We start from the raw sequence: 17,856 nt of genomic DNA, 5'->3' as shown, positions 1-17,856 counted from the left end.
AGTGCCACAGGGCTCAGTGCTCGGACCTATTTTGTTCACATTATATATGCTTCCGTTAGGCAATATTATAAGGAATCATTCTGTAAACTTTCATTGTTATGCGGATGATACTCAACTATATTTATCAATCAAGCCTGATGAAATTAATCATCTAAATAAAATTCAAGACTGCCTTAAGGACTTAAAAACGTAGATGACCTTAAACTTTTTGATGTTAAACACGACCAAAACTGAAGTTATTGTACTTGGCCCGAAGAATCTACGAAACAAATTATCTAAGGATATACTAACTATGGATGGCATTAATTTGGCCTCCAGTGAGACTGTAAGGAATCTTGGTGTTATATTTGATCAGGATTTATCCTTTAACGCCCACATAAAATCAATTTCAAGGACCGCCTACTTCCATCTACGTAACATTGCAAAAATCAGGCATATCTTGCCTCAAAACGATGCAGAGAAACTAGTCCATGCATTTGTTACTTCAAGGCTGGATTATTGTAACTCTTTATTATCAGGGTGTACCAAGAAGTCAGTCAAGTCGCTTCAGCTGATTCAAAATGCTGCGGCTCGTGTACTAACCAGAGTTAGGAAAAGGGACCACATTACTCCTGTTCTGGCTGCCTTACACTGGCTCCCTATAGAACACAGGATAGAATTTAAAATTCTTCTTCTCGCCTACAAAGCCCTTAATGGGCAGGCGCCATCTTACCTTAAAGAACTCATTATACCCTACTGTCCTACTAGGGCATTGCGTTCCAAGAATGCAGGGTTGTTGGTTGTTCCTAGAGTCTCTAAAAGTACAATGGGAGCCAGAGCCTTTTCTTATCAAGCTCCACATTTGTGGAATCAGCTTCCAGTTTGTGTTCGGGCGGCAGACACCCTATCCGTTTTTAAGAGTGCGCTTAAGACCTTCCTTTTTGATAAAGCTTATAGTTAGGGATGATTAGATCCAGCCCCTAGTTTTGCTGATATAGGCTTAGTTTGTCGGGGGACATCTTACTTCTTCCTTCTCTCTGTCTATACCTGTGTACTCTCATGTTCCGATTAACCCAGCTTCCCCAAATGTCTTTCTTTTTGGTGTCTATATACGCCGGGATCCGGAGTCATGGATGATCCTGCGCTCCTCTGTCCTGGATCGCGAGCCCTGGATCTTGAGTCGTGGCTGTGGTCCTGGATCATAGGCCCTGGATGGATATCCTCGTGGATTCATCTTCCTATTATACACACATGCATTTCCAAACATTTGGACTACCTATGTTGCAAATGTATTATCTTTTCAATTTACACACGGCATCTATTGCACGTCTGTCCGTCCTGGGAGAGGGATCCCTCCTCTGTTGCTCTCCCTGAGGTTTCTCCCATTTTTCCCTTTAAACTGTGGGTTTTCTCCGGAAGTTTTTCCTTGTACGATGTGAGGGTCTAAGGACAGAGGGTGTCGTATTGTCATACTGATATTTTGTACAAACTGTAAAGTCCACTGAGACAAATGTAACATTTGTGATATTGGGCTATATAAATAAACATTGATTGATTGATTGATTGATTGAACTGAATTTCAAAATAAAAATAACCGGAAACAGACGTAGGCATTTCGAGCGATTACCCAAGATCCTCAGCTATGGTTTTAAGCTCGCTTATTGGATGTTTTAGCCGCAATGCATGCTGGGATTTGGTGTTTATATGATATGAAATCTGGAAAACATTTTAAAAGAATAAAATAATACTTAATTCCGAGCGCTATTGCTTTTCTCTTTGAAAGTCATCACATAACGGCATTGTAATACACGGTTCGGCTGCATTGTATATTACAGATCTGCCGTAGTTCTTTATTTATAGAGCCCTGATGAGAAGACCTTTGGAAAAACTGAGAAAATGCCACCGAAACTGAATACTTGACGTGGATCATAAATATATTCAACAATTAAACAACATCTTCAATTTCTCTTCACACAATACGTCTCCTTGCAGTATCAACACTAATTCGGCTGACTTTTACATTTGATCTAATTCACAGATAGGTTATATTTACACCATAACGGTGCACAGCTGATATAAAAGGACTGTAGTTTTTAAAGATATTACTGATTTTCTTTGAATGTAAGAATGTAAATACTGAGTCTGAAATAGTATAGCAATATCCTGTAAAATTATGTGAAAGCATGCATAAAACTACACATTTTCAGATGTTGTACGAAAACAAAAGTGTCCTACATTTATAATACAAAGTTATTATGGCTGTGTGTACCTTGTGTGCACCTCCTAGTGGTTAAAGCACGTTATTGAATTATTGTTATATTTGATTAAAAACATATTAAGAGTACATACTTTCATAGGGGGAAAGTATAAATATAGAATATAAAAAATCAAGAAGATACTCTCTAAGTGATCTCTACAATAAAACAGTTTAGTGCAGAATGTACAAAGATATTAATAGGAGGAGGTGCAAAACAGAAAAACGAATTAACCCTTATTTAAACATTAATTAACAGATTAAGGTCTTCTTTTAAATAAGAAAACAACTTGGGGGTATCTATCTACAGATAAATATTAAGCCTGACAAAGTACTTAACGTCTAATATATTGCTTTCCTGCAATGTTAACTATGTTGAAGCACTTATTTTAACTGATATTATACATATGAATTATACTCTTATGTATGTAGATAGAATAAGAAATGTGCAGAATATGACAGTTTAATGGTGGAGGTACACACATATTGATAGATGTCTTGTAATGCACTGTTGAGGAACCTGTGACCCAAGTGTTTCATTCATTGCATAACTACACCGTAGTTGTGTATATGATATGTCAATAAACCTTTGAAAATCTTGAAAGGGATGTGCAAAATAGCCATAATATACAGTCTTTAATTAACTATTAGTAGAGAATAACGAGTAATGAATATACTTTATTACTCGTTTCCATTCATGTCAATTGCAGATACATGTTTAGTCTTCTCAAGCACCAACTATCAAATATCTCTCCTGATTGTTGGCACTTGACAATCACCTTCCCTGAATTTTACTCAGGTGTAACTAAAGTCTGATTTAAGGGTTGTTTATATTTCACATAATTAATCAGAATCTGCAAAGTAACTCAAATAAATGCAGTGGAGTAAAAATACCAGGTTAACCTCTGAATTGTAGTGGAGTAGAATTACAAAGTAACAATGAGCTGTCATGTGGGTATATATTAATGCTGCGCATTATGGACACAAGCGATTTTCACCAATTTATTAATTATATGTTTTACATTTGATAACACCAATGTGTTTAATACTGGCAACTACTAATTGTGGGGAAAACGAAAACGTTCAGTAGAGACGTCCCATAGAACATTTTGCGAAACACAATAGCCAGCATGTGTAGTTCTGGGGGGGGCGTTCGATTCCAGTTTTGGATAGTCTGGCGTGGTTTCGTTCCATTTCACACAGCTGTTTGACGCTCTGCGTAACCTTACGGGGGACTGTAGTCCTAAACGATAGCTGGGGATTATGGGTAGTGTAGTGTCTTCGGCCATCCTAAACTCAGATATGTTGACAATCGCAATGATGCTCGAAATGTCCCTTATAGGCCTACGTCTGTTTCCGGTTATTTTTATTTTGAAATTCAGTTCCTGACGGACGCCAAAAAAGCCCGAGATTATGGAATTAAACCAATAAATAAAAGCAAGGATAATTGTGTGTTATTGGTGAGTATATAACAGTGTGTTATTTTGAAAAGAATAACGAATTAGAAGGAAAAAAATATTTTAAAATACAGATTTCCGTATTCTGAGGCTCTGAGCCCCATTTATTTTCCTCACAGACGGCAACAAAAGTTCGAAATTATACGATTTAAAATAAAAGCAATAATTGTGGCTTGATATTGAGTAAGAACATGTTTTTATGAACCACACAGCTTCCGGTCTCCCACGACCCGACCGGAGAAAAAGACGTGCTGCAGGCAGTAGAAATACATTGCTTTTAAAATCTTGCTGTGCAACACGAAAAAAAGGGGCAAATCGTGTTGGTGAACACGAATCAATAGATTACAAATCGTGTTGGTGAACACGAAATGCCGTGAGACTTGGTTGGGCCACTTTCATACAGATCATACACTGAAGCCCTCGATTGGTCTCTGTGTGTCATTCAAGCTCGGGAGGGTGTGTGTTAGTGTATGTGTGGCGCGAGCCAGTGAGATAAAGCGCGCGCGCCGGTTACGTGTATTGTTGTTGTTAGCATCTGGTTCTAGCTAGCTGCGCTCAGGGATATAAGGAGCTTTTTCAACAACAAGGTGGAGGAGAGTCCTCTCCTGTCAGACTGAGAGACTGATAACTACAGCTCAGGTGAGGTAAAGGACTTTAGAGTGTTTAGATAGTTAACATAGTCTAAGTTCACTGTGGGTCTCAAACGGTTTGGTCACCATTTATGTAAACACATATTTCCATTTTGAGGGGGGAGTGATTAGTAAAATATGCATGAATAATAATTTTAAAAAACGTTAACTAGGTGAAAAAAGGTAAGATAAACTATTAAAACTTGTTGAGAGCTAAAACTAGTCTTTGCTGCTGCCTCAAAGAGGAGCAGGGGGAGAGGAGGGAGACAGGTGAGGCTAGTTCAGGACACACTCACACTATAAATGAACCAAAAACAAATAAATAAACAAGTTTCAGTTTTTTCATATTGGATATGGTATGTTATTGGTTATGGCCATGTTGTTATGATTTTATGATTATTTAAATGTATACAGTTATGTTTCATATGAGTGTAGTAGTCTTGTGTATTTGTGTATTTCCCCCTCAAAATGCACCAGATTGATGCATTTAAGTCCAAAATTTAAAAACAAATCTTACCGGGGGAGCCCCTGGACCCCCCTATAGGATTTTTTGTTTGTAGCCTTTATTTAACCAGGTGAAGCCCCTTGAGATCAAAATATCTCTTTTTCAAGGGTGACCTGCAGGACATTAGTTACACATGTAACATAAAAACAACAGAACAACAATAAGGATGACATACAACATAATGTACAGGGTACAGTTTACGAACTCTATTTACAGTGACAGGTACCATGAGTATCAAACAGCATGTCACCCAGCTGAGTTTTAAAATGATGCAGGGGAACCAAAGTGCTCAGTTTTAAACATGTTTGCAGACTGTTCCAATTTAGTGGAGCTGCACAACTAAAAGCTTTCTTCCCTAAGACAGTCCTAGCACTTGGCACATTTAATAAAACAACATCATGAGATCTCAGGCAATATGTACTTTCAATTTGTCGAGAGATCAGAGAGCAGATATAAAAAGGTAGTTTACCCAACATGGCTTTGTAAATGAACATGTACCAATGACTGAGCCTCCGTACAGTTAGTGAAGGCAGACCTGCCTTGGCATACAGGGCACAGTGATGAGTAAGTGCTTTACAGTTAGTAACAAATTTGAGGTACACCCCCACTTAAAATATGTTCACATAGGTTCCTAAATAGATTTGCACATTTTTTAAAATAGTAACCCATGTCCATGTTTATTTTTGGGTAGATTTAGAGGGCTATCACTATGGGCAGCAACGCTGTAACAATTGACAAATAGATCCAGCAAAATGGCACAAAAAACTGGTAGTGGCCTAGCTGGGTGTATATAATTCCCGGCCTGACTTATTGTCCCAGTCCGGCCCTGCCCAGAAGTGCTCTAACTCCACCTTCAATACACAGTTGTGATTAGTTAATGATCAGTTGAAATTACTCATCAGCTTTTCTTGCAGTGTATGAATTCTGAAGCTCTATGGCAGGGATCGGCAACCCGCGGCCCTTTAAGCCCTCTGCTCTGGCTCCCTTGAGCTTAGACAAAAATAAGAAAGAAATAAAATAAAAGTATTTGTAGGACTATTTATATTTTGTTGCATGGTTGAAAATGTTTCGTATCTTGTATTTTGAGGTGATACTGTGACACATAAATAAAAAACAAAACGGTTTTAATTAGGTCAACTAAAATATGCGTCAAATCCTGCTACGGTCCCGCGCGAGTGCCTTTTCTTGGAGGCGAATAACCTGACCCCCGGCTCGATGAGCGAACTATGGATAAATCAAAGAAAAGTACCGGAGGAACTTTAATTTTAACTTTTAATTCTGTGTGGACAGAGTTATCTGCTTTCACAGCAAACGATGCTGGTTTACCGGTATGTTTGATATGTAGAGAGAAGTTGTCAACGGTGGTGCAGCCTTTACGTATCGAGGAACAACACGGGAGAGGAAGACAGCTGACGATCTTCAGTCATAATTCAATGGGGTATGTAATTTATTTCAGAAAACACTTTTTGTTATATTCCATGGAATGCTCTTAACATCTCGATAGCAATGAATATCTTAAAGTGCTTTGACAACAAATCCATTAAAAATGTCATCTGTGGAAGCCGTAGTACTGTAAAAAGCACGACCAATCATTTTAGCCGGCCCGGCTAAAGTAACTGGATGATCTACCTGCCTGTCAGCCTTCCATCTGTGCACAAACTTATCTCGTGCCCTCATTGGTCATGTGCGCGTTCGTGTGTGTTGGAGGAGGGACTCTAAGAAAGTCTGAAGGAAGAGGCACATTTTTTCCGGTTGTGTACTTTCAAATTCTAGCGCACTCAAGCTGGTTTCTCCATCCTTACCTACCCTACCTTTAACTCTTTTTAGGGTGCAGCTATATGTTTTATTTATTTCAAAGTGGGCCCATTTTAATAATATTTTTCCTTCAAATGTGCAGAGGACTCTCCAAGTGCTGTGTTTAATTTATTTTAAAGTAGGCCTGTGTATTATTTTTAATTCTCCTTATTACATTATTACATGTCATTTGTTAGATGCTTTTATCCAAAGCGCCTTACATACATTCAATCCTGTGGACAATCCCCACAGGAGCAATTTGGGGTGAAGTGTCTTGCCCAGGGACACAACGACATGCTGACCCCGTGGGACTCGAACTTGCTACCCTGTGATTCGAAGTCCAGCACACTACACACTGAGCCACAGCCTCCCAAGAGTTATTTGCTTCTTATTAGAGGTTAACAGTTTTATATCATGTAATAAATAGCCTAATAAATGCAAAAAAACTGTAGTTTTTGTCTGATATAACAATAAAAAACTATGAAATATGTTTTGCGGCTCCAGACAAAAAAATGTTTTGGAAAAAGGAGCAAAATGGCTCTTTTGGTCAAAAAGGTTGCAGACCCCTTGTCTCAATGGGAACAAAATGATTGACTCCTCTTAGACAATCCTGGGACAAAAATGTATTTAATTTTTTACATGTTAATGTTTTGTCATTTTTTGTACATCTTTAATTTCTGTCTGTTGTATGCACCTGATCCTATTAGTCTATTTTGATGTTTTGTACATTTTTACGAATTTCTCAAAGACTATAGCTAACTTGAAGAGCAACAGGAACCACTGATCCAAGTTAGCATCAACCTAACAAGAGATTTAGGAGGATGAAACCCACTTTATCACACATTTAACCTCTGGGGGGTTGGGGGTGTCTGATGCCTTGCTCAAGGGCACCACGGCAGAGCCCAGGAGATGAACTGGGACCTCTCCAAGTACCAGTCCACACTTCTTATTTTAGGTCTGTTCGGGGACTTGAACCTGCGACCCTACGATTCCCAGTCCAAGCCCCTACTGACAATGCCGGCAAGAAGAAGATAATTGGATTGAACGCTTTTCTACATTTTACACACAGTTTAACGACAGGCTTTGAGAGAAACCGATTACATGTTGTTACGGCCGCCACCTCCCCGGTCCTGTTAATTCTGTTTTGCCTGTGTTCTATGCAAATGAGCTGTGTGGTTGCCATGACGTCATTGGCTACCCATCTCCTGGTCCGCCCCCGAATACTGTGATTGGAGTTGACGGGCCCAATACTGATAAAAACCTAGAGGACATTGACTGGTTTTCGGACCCCCCCAATAAAGCAAAAATGAACATTTCAGAGTGGCCTTTTATTGTGGCCAGCCTAAGGCACACCTGTGCAATAATCATGCTGTCTAATCAGCATCTTGATATGCCACACCTGTGAGGTGGGATGGATTATCTCGGCAAAGGAGAAGTGCTCACTATCACAGATTTTTTCAGATTTGTGAACAATATTTGAGAGAAATGGTTATTTTGTGTTTATAGAACATGTTTTAGATCTTTGAGTTCATCTCATGAAAAATGGGAGCAAAAACAAAAGTGTTGCGTTTATATTTTTGTTCAGTGTATGTCATATAATGTGAGTGTATTTCATGTTTTAATTGACAGCTCAGTGGGTGGACAGGTGATTTGTTACAAATACTGTGAACGCTCTTAATTAATATACTGCAGTGAACTTAAAAAAAGCATATTATGTTGGTTGTAAAAAAGAGCAGCGGACCCATTGTTGAAACTAAACAAATGTATTTATTTATTTTTTTTCTAAGGTTACATCGTTCTGTTGTTTTTACACCTGGGTTAAAGCCTTATTGTATTTATTTGCATTGCATTAATATTGATTTGTCCCAAAAGTAATGGAAAGTAATTTGTTTAGGTTATATGAATATCAGATACTTACAGTAGGTTACTGATGGTTAGGTCATTAGTAAAGGTAGGTGGAGCAAACAAATAGCCTCACATGATCTTTAGTCTTTAGTAGAATCCAAAAAAATCACAAACATGTGAGTAATTTGTTAATTTGCATTAACACATAATAGATAATGAAACATAGGAACAAAAAAGCTTTACTAGATGTTGCATGTAAAAGAAAATGCTTTAATTAAAATAATGTAAACAAGCATAAAACATACTGTACAAAGAAAAACTAAATATGTTTTAACATCTTGATCATACAAATAAAAATGTTATTTGTGTTTTTTTGAAAACCTCCCTAATCTGAAAGCAACAAAATGATTTGACCTACAAACAAATTACTTGATAATTGGATTAACAAGAACATGCAGCATTTTCTTGAAAGCTGCCTTCTGTGTTTTCCTTGCAAAGCATCAAGAGTTAGCCAATATGAATTGTCATGTAGATACATTGTAAGCAGTGGCGTTTCTATATGTACAAAAGTGGTGGGCCACAAAAAACTTAGATGTTTATATATACGCTTCTGCAGTGAGGTTCATGGCTGGTGAGGCACTGGCACTGACTCTTCAGGTTTACAAATATTATATTTTGACCTAAATCAAAATATAATATTATTTTCAAAAGCCTCTTTAGTCTGATGCTTCAATTAATTTTAAACGGACAGTTCAACAAAAGGATACCCAAAAAATGTAATTTTATCATTTAAATATTGAATTGTTCTCTCTTAGTAAGATCCCATTTTCATGGTGGCGAAGTCGATAGGGACTTGGCTTGGCAACTGGAAGGTCACCAATTCAAGTCCCGGCAAGACCAAGTGCTACCGAGGTGTCCCTGAGCAAGGCACCGTTCCCCACACTGCTCCCCGGGCGCCGTTCAAAATGGCAGCACACTGCTCCTAACACAGGATGGGTCAAATGCAGAGAAACAATTTTCCCACGGGGATTAATAAAGTATATCAGGATCGGGTTTTGTCCCACATGGCTCTAAACAGCTCAATAGGCACACTCAGACACTAATTAGAAGAACACATACTAAAACAGCAATGTACCGACAAATCAGATGATTAAACATGATCTATGAGTTTATTTGTTGTTGTTGAGCTTCTCCATGAGATGAACCGTGATGACAGCAGACACCATGATGATCAGACCCACAGAGAACACACACGTCTTCACCAGGCACACAGATAACCCCTCTGGATCTGAAACACAACAAACAGAGAGTTTCATATCAAAACCGACACAGAGATCCAGACTGAGACGCACTGAGTGGAAGCAGCAACTCAGTGATTACTACTTTATTTGGATAGCAGTTTGACTACTTTACAGTTTGCAAGTACTTTGAGTCCTCCATTGTGAAATACTTGTAAAATAGTTGCACTGCAAAGTGCAGTTGAGTTTTACAGACTGTCGATATGCATCATGCATTGTAAAACGGCATGTTGCGGTGTAATGTTGATTTAATGTTTATTCTGTTCTTCAAATATGTTTGTATTTATTTGTACAAATATTCAAGTTCAAATGTTTATATAAAGGTTCTACATCGGTTCTGAGACAAACAGCACATTATATGCGTAAAATATGATCTGAATTCATCTTGTATTTTAAAGTTTCTTCAAATTGAATTGTTGTAAGGCAAGGCAATTAATTGCCTTGCCTTACAACAATTCAATTAACATTCAACACATTACATTCAATTAAGGCAAGGCAAGTAAAAGCTTTGCCTTAAGACAAGGCAAGTTTATTTATATAGCACCTTTCAACACAAGGCAATTCAAAGTGCTTTACAAAAAATGAAAGACATTAAGAAAATGGCATTTAAAATCAGTCATTAAAAAGAAAAGATAATAAAAGAAACATTAAAAGAAAAAATACATGGATAAAAGTTACAGTGCAGTTTAAGATGTGAATAGTTCAATTAAAAGCAGCGGCAAAAAGAAAAGTCTTCAGCCTGGATTTAAAAGTAGTCAGAGTTGCAGCAGACCTGCAGGTTTCTGGGAGTTTGTTCCAGATATTTGGAGCATAATAACTGAACGCTGCTTCTCCATGTTTAGTTCTGACTCTGGGGACAGAAAGCTGACCAGTCCCTGAAGACCTGAGAGATCTGGATGGTTCATAATTTAGCAGGAGGTCAGAAATGTATTTTGGGCCTAAACCATTCAAAGCTTTATAAACCAGCAGCAGTATTTTGAAATCTATTCTTTGACACACAGGAAGCCAGTGTAAAGACTTCAGAACAGGAGTGATGTGATCCACTTTCTTAGTGTTAGTGAGGACTCGAGCAGCGGCGTTCTGAATCAGCTGCAGCTTCCGAATAGATTTTTTAGTGAGACCTGTGAAGACACCATTGCAGTAGTCGAGTCTACTGAAGATAAAAGCATGGACAAGTTTTTCCAAATCCTGCTGTGACATTAGTCTTTTAATCCTAGATATGTTCTTTAGGTGATAGTAGGCTGATTTAGTAACTGTTTTAATGTGACTGTTGAAACTCAGGTCAGAGTCCATGACTACACCTAGATTTCTGGCTTTATCTGTTGTTTTGAACATTGCAGACTGAAGCTCAGCGCTAACTTTTATACGTTCTGCCTTGGCTCCAAAAACCATTACCTCAGTTTTATCTTTGTTTAATTGGAGAAAGTTCTGACACATCCAGTCATTGATTTGTTCAATGCACTTACTCAGTGTTTGAATTGGAGCATAGTCTCCTGGTGAAATTGTTACGTACATTTGTGTGTCATCCGCATAGCTATGGTAACTTATTTTGTTGTTTTTCATTATCTGAGCCAGTGGTAGAATGTAGATGTTAAAGAGAAGAGGCCCCAAGATGGAGCCTTGAGGAACCCCACATGTCATATTTGTCAACTCAAACAACAAAGTTGTTTCTGTCCTTTAAGTAGGATTCAAACCAATTTAGAACTGTTTCCGAAAGTCCCACCCAGTTTTCTAGTCGGTCTAGTAATATGCTGTGGTCAACAGTGTCAAACGCAGCACTGAGATCTAATAATACTAACACTGAAGTTCTGCCACTGTCTGTGTTTAAGTGGATGTCATTGAAGACCTTTACAAGAGCAGTCTCAGTGCTGTGGTTTGGACGAAAGCCTGACTGGAACACATCTAAACAGTTATTTAAATGCAAGAAATTACTCAACTGTTGAAAAACTACTTTTTCAATGATTTTACCTAGAAATGGGAGGTTTGATATGGGCCTGTAATTGTTCATTACTGAAGCATCTAGATTATTCTTTTTTAAGAGCGGTTTAATGACTGCAGTTTTCAGGGCCTGTGGAAAAATACCTGAGTGAAGAGATTTGTTTACTATATGAAGTAGATCTGAGGCCATACAACGAAAAACATCTTTGAAAAAATCCTGTTGGAATAATATCAAGGCAGCAGGAGGAGGATTTCAGAAGTTGAAGTCTAGGTTTTTATCATTCATCTGATGGAATTGTGTCATGGTGTTTGAATTGATATTAGGTGGACATAGGTGGACACATTTGCTGTACCTGATGCAGAGGCACTGACTGCTTGTCTGATCTTCTGAATTTTGTCAGTGAAAAAGGAGGCAAAATCATTGCATGCCCTGGTGGATAGAAATTCAGAGGCTACTGACACTGGGGGGTTAGTTAGTCTGTCGACGGTAGCAAACAAGGCACGTGCATTGTTTTTGTTTTTGGTAATGATGTCAGAGAAGAAAGACTGTTGCGCGTTATTCAATTCCAAATTATAAAGGCCAAGTCTCTCTTTATAGATTTCAAAGTGAACCTGGAGATTTGTTTTTCGCCACCTGCGTTCAGCTTTTCGACACTCTCTTTTTTCTGCTCTCACGTCATGGCCTTTCTCCATGGAGATATTTTCTTGCCAGACACTTCCTTTACCTTAGTTGGAGCAATGGCATCTATAACATTTTTAATTTTTGAATTAGAATGATCTACTAGCTCATTTACTGAGATGTTAGCAGGGGTAAGTGTGGAAGAAAAATTCTGAGAAAACATTTCCCTAGTGTTTTCAGTTAAATATCGCTTTGTGGTTACCTCTTTTTGAAACATTTTGTGAACAGAAATAGAGCTCTCAAAGAACACACAGGAATGGTCAGAGAGTGCAACATCAGTCACCACAACCTTAGAGATATTCAGACCCTTTGAGATAATTAAGTCCAGAGTGTGCCCCTTATTGTGCGTGGGCTCCGTCACATGCTGAGTCAGTCCATAGCTATCAAGAACACAAAACAGTTCTTTAGCCCCTCTGTCCTGGGGGTTGTCAACATGGATGTTAAAATCACCAACAATGACTAGACGGTCAAAGTCAATACACACTATAGACAGCAGTTCAGTAAAGTCATCAAAAAAGCTTGCACAGTATTTGGGTGGTCTATAGATATTTAGGAACAGAGCTCGAGAGGAGCATTTCAGCTGAAGGGCCACATATTCAAAAGAAGCAAAGTTCCCATAAGATGTCTTCCTGCATTGAAGGGAATCATTGAACAGAATAGCAACTCCACCCCCTTTCTTATGCATTCTTTCCTGACTCATAAAACTAAAGTTGGGAGGGGTTGATTCAATAAGAACAGCTGCACTGTTATTTTGTTCAATCCAAGTTTCTGTTAAAAACATAAAATCGAGATTGTGCTCAGTGATTAAATCATTGATTAAAAATGTTTTTCCTGCCAGAGACCTGACATTTAATAATAGTAAGATGTTTTGTGACAAGCTGTGGCTGACATGGAATCACTGCTACATTTGATAAACTCACACAAACGTTTGAGCACTTCCTGTTTCTAAGCTGATTCACCGCTCTTAATCTATTACCTATCAACACAGATATCGGCAAAGCTACAGGTAGGCAGGGCCCCGACATGTCCTGGAAAGAGTTGAGAGTGCCATACGCCCTTGAGCCTGGACCCATCACATATCAGTAAGAGTTTGTTGCGTTTTATACACACACATTCTTATCAGGCTTCGGAGACTGCAGATGCTTTCTTGAAGGGAGGGGAGGTGGTTGACGTAGGCACGGGGATGGAGACGGGGGAGATGGTGCGGGGGAGATGGTGCGGGGGTAAAGGACATGCTGCCAGGGGGGGAGGTGGTTGACGTAGGCACGGTGATGAAGACGGGGGAGATGGTGTGGGGGTAGAGGACATGCTGCCAGGGGGGGGAGGTGGTTGACGTAGGCACGGTGATGAAGACGGGGGAGATGGTGCGGGGGTAGAGGACATACTGCCAGGGGGGGGGAGGTGGTTGACGTAGGCACGGTGATGAAGACGGGGGAAGAATGGTGCGGGGGTAGAGGACATACTGCCAAGGGGGGGGGAGGTGGTTGACGTAGGCACGGTGATGAAGACGGGGAGATGGTGCGGGGGGTAGAGGACATACTGCCAGGGGGGGGGGGGTGGTTGACGTAGGCACGGTGATGAAGACGGGGGAGATGGTTGCGGGGGTAGAGGACATGCTGCCAGGGGGGGAGGTGGTTGACGTAGGCACGGTGATGAAGACGGGGGAGATGGTGCGCGTCTCTGCTGCGTGATTTTGGTGGGCGTCGTTGAGGAGCGGAGGTAAAGGATATGCTGCCAACCCCTGCGGTATGCGCCTTAGTTTGGTCATTGAACTCCAGGAAGGAATCGGTGTCAACCCTCTGTATCTCCTTCGTGTGTTCAGCGATCTCCAGGAGGGTGGGCGAGAGCTGTGGGGTGAAGGAAGAGTATCCTCAGAGGTGATAGGGGGGGTGAAGGGCGGTGGAGACTCCTCCATTTGTCTCCCATAATCAAGACATTCCTCAGGCGGGTGCAGTGATAGATTTTCAAGGTTTTCTGAACTATGTGTTGTGTCTTTCTCTTGTTTTGATTCCTCTTGTTGCTTGTCCTTGGCAGAGGGAACAGATTGATGACGTAGGCAGTTGAATACGTTAGAGATAAACAATTTCACTCCTGACTTGTTCAGACAAACTCCATTTGCCTTACAAAGATGTTTGCGGTCCCAGAAAAAGTTAAAGTTGTCAATAAAATTGACAGAATGTTCAATACAGACAGTTGAAAGCCAGGTGTTCAGTGCAAACAATCTGCTGAATCTCTCCACTCCTCTTCTGACTGGCGGTAGAGGGCCACTGATGAACACCTCTGCATTTAGAGAGCTGACAGTTTCCAACAGATATGATATTATTTGTAGTTTTAAGTTCACATTTAATACCTGCAGCCTGACAGAGCGGGTTATTAATTCACAAAGAAGTTTTGTTAAACTTTAAGTTCCAAACTGTGTGTTATTATCAGGAAGTAGTTTCTCTTTCAGTCTTACCAACAAGCTGGTGGCAGACATCTTTGATTGTTTTGGTGTTGTTTGTCCAGCTGACATGGTTGCTATGATTACAGATGATCGAGGCACTTGATTGGTGGACCTGGAGAAAAGTATCAGGGATCCCCTCTGACCGCTCTCCTCCCTCCTGACTGTAGGTTTGGTTGTCACACCTGAAAGTGCTGTTGATGTGAGAGTCCTGTGAGCTGCAGGTCACAGTGAAGCTACAGGAGGAAGAGTTATCAGAGACAGAGCTCACTGTGAGGAGAGGGAGAGACGCTCGATCTGAGGAGGGAAGAAGCAGGTGAAGAGTTTTAGAAACAAGACCACTGAAACTATCAGTGTTTGAGAGGTTAACAAACCTACCTTGAACTTTAATCTTGTATTTAGCTGCTTCTGTTACATCTCCTGAAAGCGTTGTCACTACAGCAGTATAAACTCCACTGTCTGCCTCTTGGAGATTCTTCAATTCCACAGAGAAATTGTTCACAGCAAACTCAATCCTTCCAGAATAATCAGGAAATACTATTGGATTGTTGCCAGGATTAACTGTTAATACTTTCTTTCTTTTTTCATTAAATGTCCATGAAAAACTAAAAACATCCTGAAGAACATCAGCTGCCGTGACATTCAAAAGCACATTCTCTCCCTTCAGCACAAACACAGTCCCAGCACTGATCCCTGTAGTAGAGACATCATACAGTAAATATCACACACAATATACTGTATGTGTTAGACAGTTGTAACAATTCTGAATGTTACTATATTTGCGTACTTTATTTATGACAAATATCTGATTATAATCAAATACTAACTTAACATTCAACCCAGTGACAGTAATAGTCATAGCCATCATAGTTTAATAAGTGAAGAACATTTATTTGTTTGCCCACTTGTCTCTCCTTACCTTTAATATGGTCAGAACTCTTGTGGAAGTAAACAGACATGTAATAATAACATATTTGACCATTCTTCTCCTGCTTAGTTACTACTAATAACTCTTGACACAATGGGTCCTGGTATGGGGAAACTCAGTCCCGAGGATATCACAGACACATTTATACCTTTTCAAGTTTTTACACTGTCTCCTCTGAAAAACATGGTACTTTCTTCCACGTCCTTCATTTCCCGACTCTCACCCACACACCAATAAAGCTCAAAATAATTCACATTATAAAAACGCCTAGTTCAGTTCGATGGTTTTATGACAATATTTTATTTTTCTTCAAGCTTATTTTTAAATTGTTTTATTGAAAAGTATTGGCTTTTAATTCTTAGAATTGCGAACAATTCTTTAGTTTCCTTCATAATTTCCCCTAAAAAAGGCTATTTTTGAAGAATTGGAAGATGAATTAATGTAAACAAAAAAAATGTTACTACACATTAACTAACTTTACAAAACTCTAAGATCACAGGGATGCTGGTTATTTTTACATTTTTGTAATAAAACAGTTCACTTGTGTATCTTCTTAACAAAGTGGAAGAATTTAATTGAAATACGATTGCTTTACTCTGGCTTTTATTCGTCCCAATTCATGGAGTTATGGTTGGTTGATAAATAATTAGAACAAAGGAAGGCTATTTCTCAGACATATTATGTATCACTTATCGCAAGATAGAAATCTGTAATAACTTTATGGTACTACTTGCATTTATCACACTAAAGACGTCTATTGCTGCATCTGTTAACATTTTATCAGACAGGTTTTTACCTTGTGCCTCAGAGCAGACCAGCAGCCCCAGAATCACGAAGATGAACATGACAGGCTCTGCTCAGTTGCCCTGCCTGAAAACACAATGTCACAGGTTACAGTGTGTGCCCTGTTTTGCCCTAACACACACACACACACACACACACACCACACACACACACACACACACACACACACACACACACACACACACACACACACACACACACACACACACACACACACACACACGCACACGTGCACACACACACACACACACACACACACACACACACACGCACACACACACACACACACACACACACACACACCACAAATATTTTCCTGTAACAACCCCCATAACTTCTCTTTTTCAAAGTTCCTCTCTAATCTCTGTCTTGATATACCTTTTGATAAATACCTATTTAACTTTTAATTCAAAAGTTTGTCAAGAAAGCAGATTTTAATGTGAAAGTCAATTACAGGATGATTAACAAGGCACTTTTCATTTCAGTTGGTGTATGTTGCACCAGATGAAGCAAAAGATGGAAAAGAAAACATTACATTTGTGTCAATACATTATATAAACCCAATAAAGGGTGTAGTTTGCACTGTTTATTACTCACATTAGTGTATGTGTTGCTTTACTTTAACTCTTCTAGCTGGTGTCCTGCACAAACAACCATGACCACTTCCTTTGTCAGAGCTCTGTGTTTCACACCTCTCGCATTTTCCATGACTGCATACCAAACTTACGATACCTGTGGTAAAATGTAAAAGATATCTTCACACAGCACATATTCTGCACTGGCAAAACAAACAACCATCAAATAATGAAGGCCAGTCTTATGTTCCTTATACAGGCCAGGGCTTTTTTTGTTGTTGTTGTTTTCTCATAAAATACTCGACTATGACTTTTCAGTGACATTCTTTACGACATATTTAACTGTGACTTATTTTATGATTTTATACCATGGCACTTTTTATGGCCCACAACACCAGGACATTTTATGGCAGATGATAATAACAGGACTTCTTAATGACACACTTTACAATGACATATTATGGCAGACTATACTTTGACTTGTTTTAATTAGATCTTGCTGGGGGAATACATCTTTGATTGTTTTTGTGTCGTTGGTCCAGCCGACATGGTTGCTATGGTTACAGAGGATCGAGCCACTTGATTGGTGGACCTGGAGAAAAGTATCAGGGATCCCCTCTGACCGCTCTCCTCCCTCCTGACTGCAGGTTCTGGTTTCACATGAGAAAGTGCTGTTGATGTGAGAGTCCTGTGAGCTGCAGGTCACAGTGAGGCTACAGGAGGAAGAGTTT

General features: G+C 39.4%; 1 protein-coding gene across 2 annotated transcripts in view; it reads right to left on the bottom strand.

Annotated features, from left to right (window-relative positions):
- Nucleotides 1-17,321, bottom strand: part of LOC117540925 (SLAM family member 9-like) — a 133,938-nt gene extending 116,617 nt beyond the window's left edge. Inside the window, exons 1-4 of one of the 2 annotated variants that reach the window (XM_034207880.1) lie at nt 17,148-17,321; nt 16,543-16,616; nt 14,834-15,511; nt 9,614-9,751 (exon numbers count right to left, since the gene is read on the bottom strand). In XM_034207880.1, the coding sequence (XP_034063771.1) occupies nt 9,633-9,751; nt 14,834-15,511; nt 16,543-16,591 (846 nt within the window). In that variant the 5' untranslated portion in view covers nt 16,592-16,616; nt 17,148-17,321 and the 3' untranslated portion in view covers nt 9,614-9,632. Of the gene's footprint in view, nt 1-9,613; nt 9,752-14,833; nt 15,512-16,542; nt 16,617-17,147 lie in introns of those variants that run through there. The other variant, XM_034207879.1, reaches the window with a different exon arrangement.
- Nucleotides 17,322-17,856: the final 535 nt, after the last annotated feature.

This window comes from Gymnodraco acuticeps, unplaced genomic scaffold, assembly GCF_902827175.1.
Source record: "Gymnodraco acuticeps unplaced genomic scaffold, fGymAcu1.1, whole genome shotgun sequence".
Lineage (NCBI taxonomy): Eukaryota > Metazoa > Chordata > Actinopteri > Perciformes > Bathydraconidae > Gymnodraco > Gymnodraco acuticeps.
Note: the sequence above shows the minus strand (reverse complement) of the source record. Positions and strands in the feature narration are given on the sequence as shown.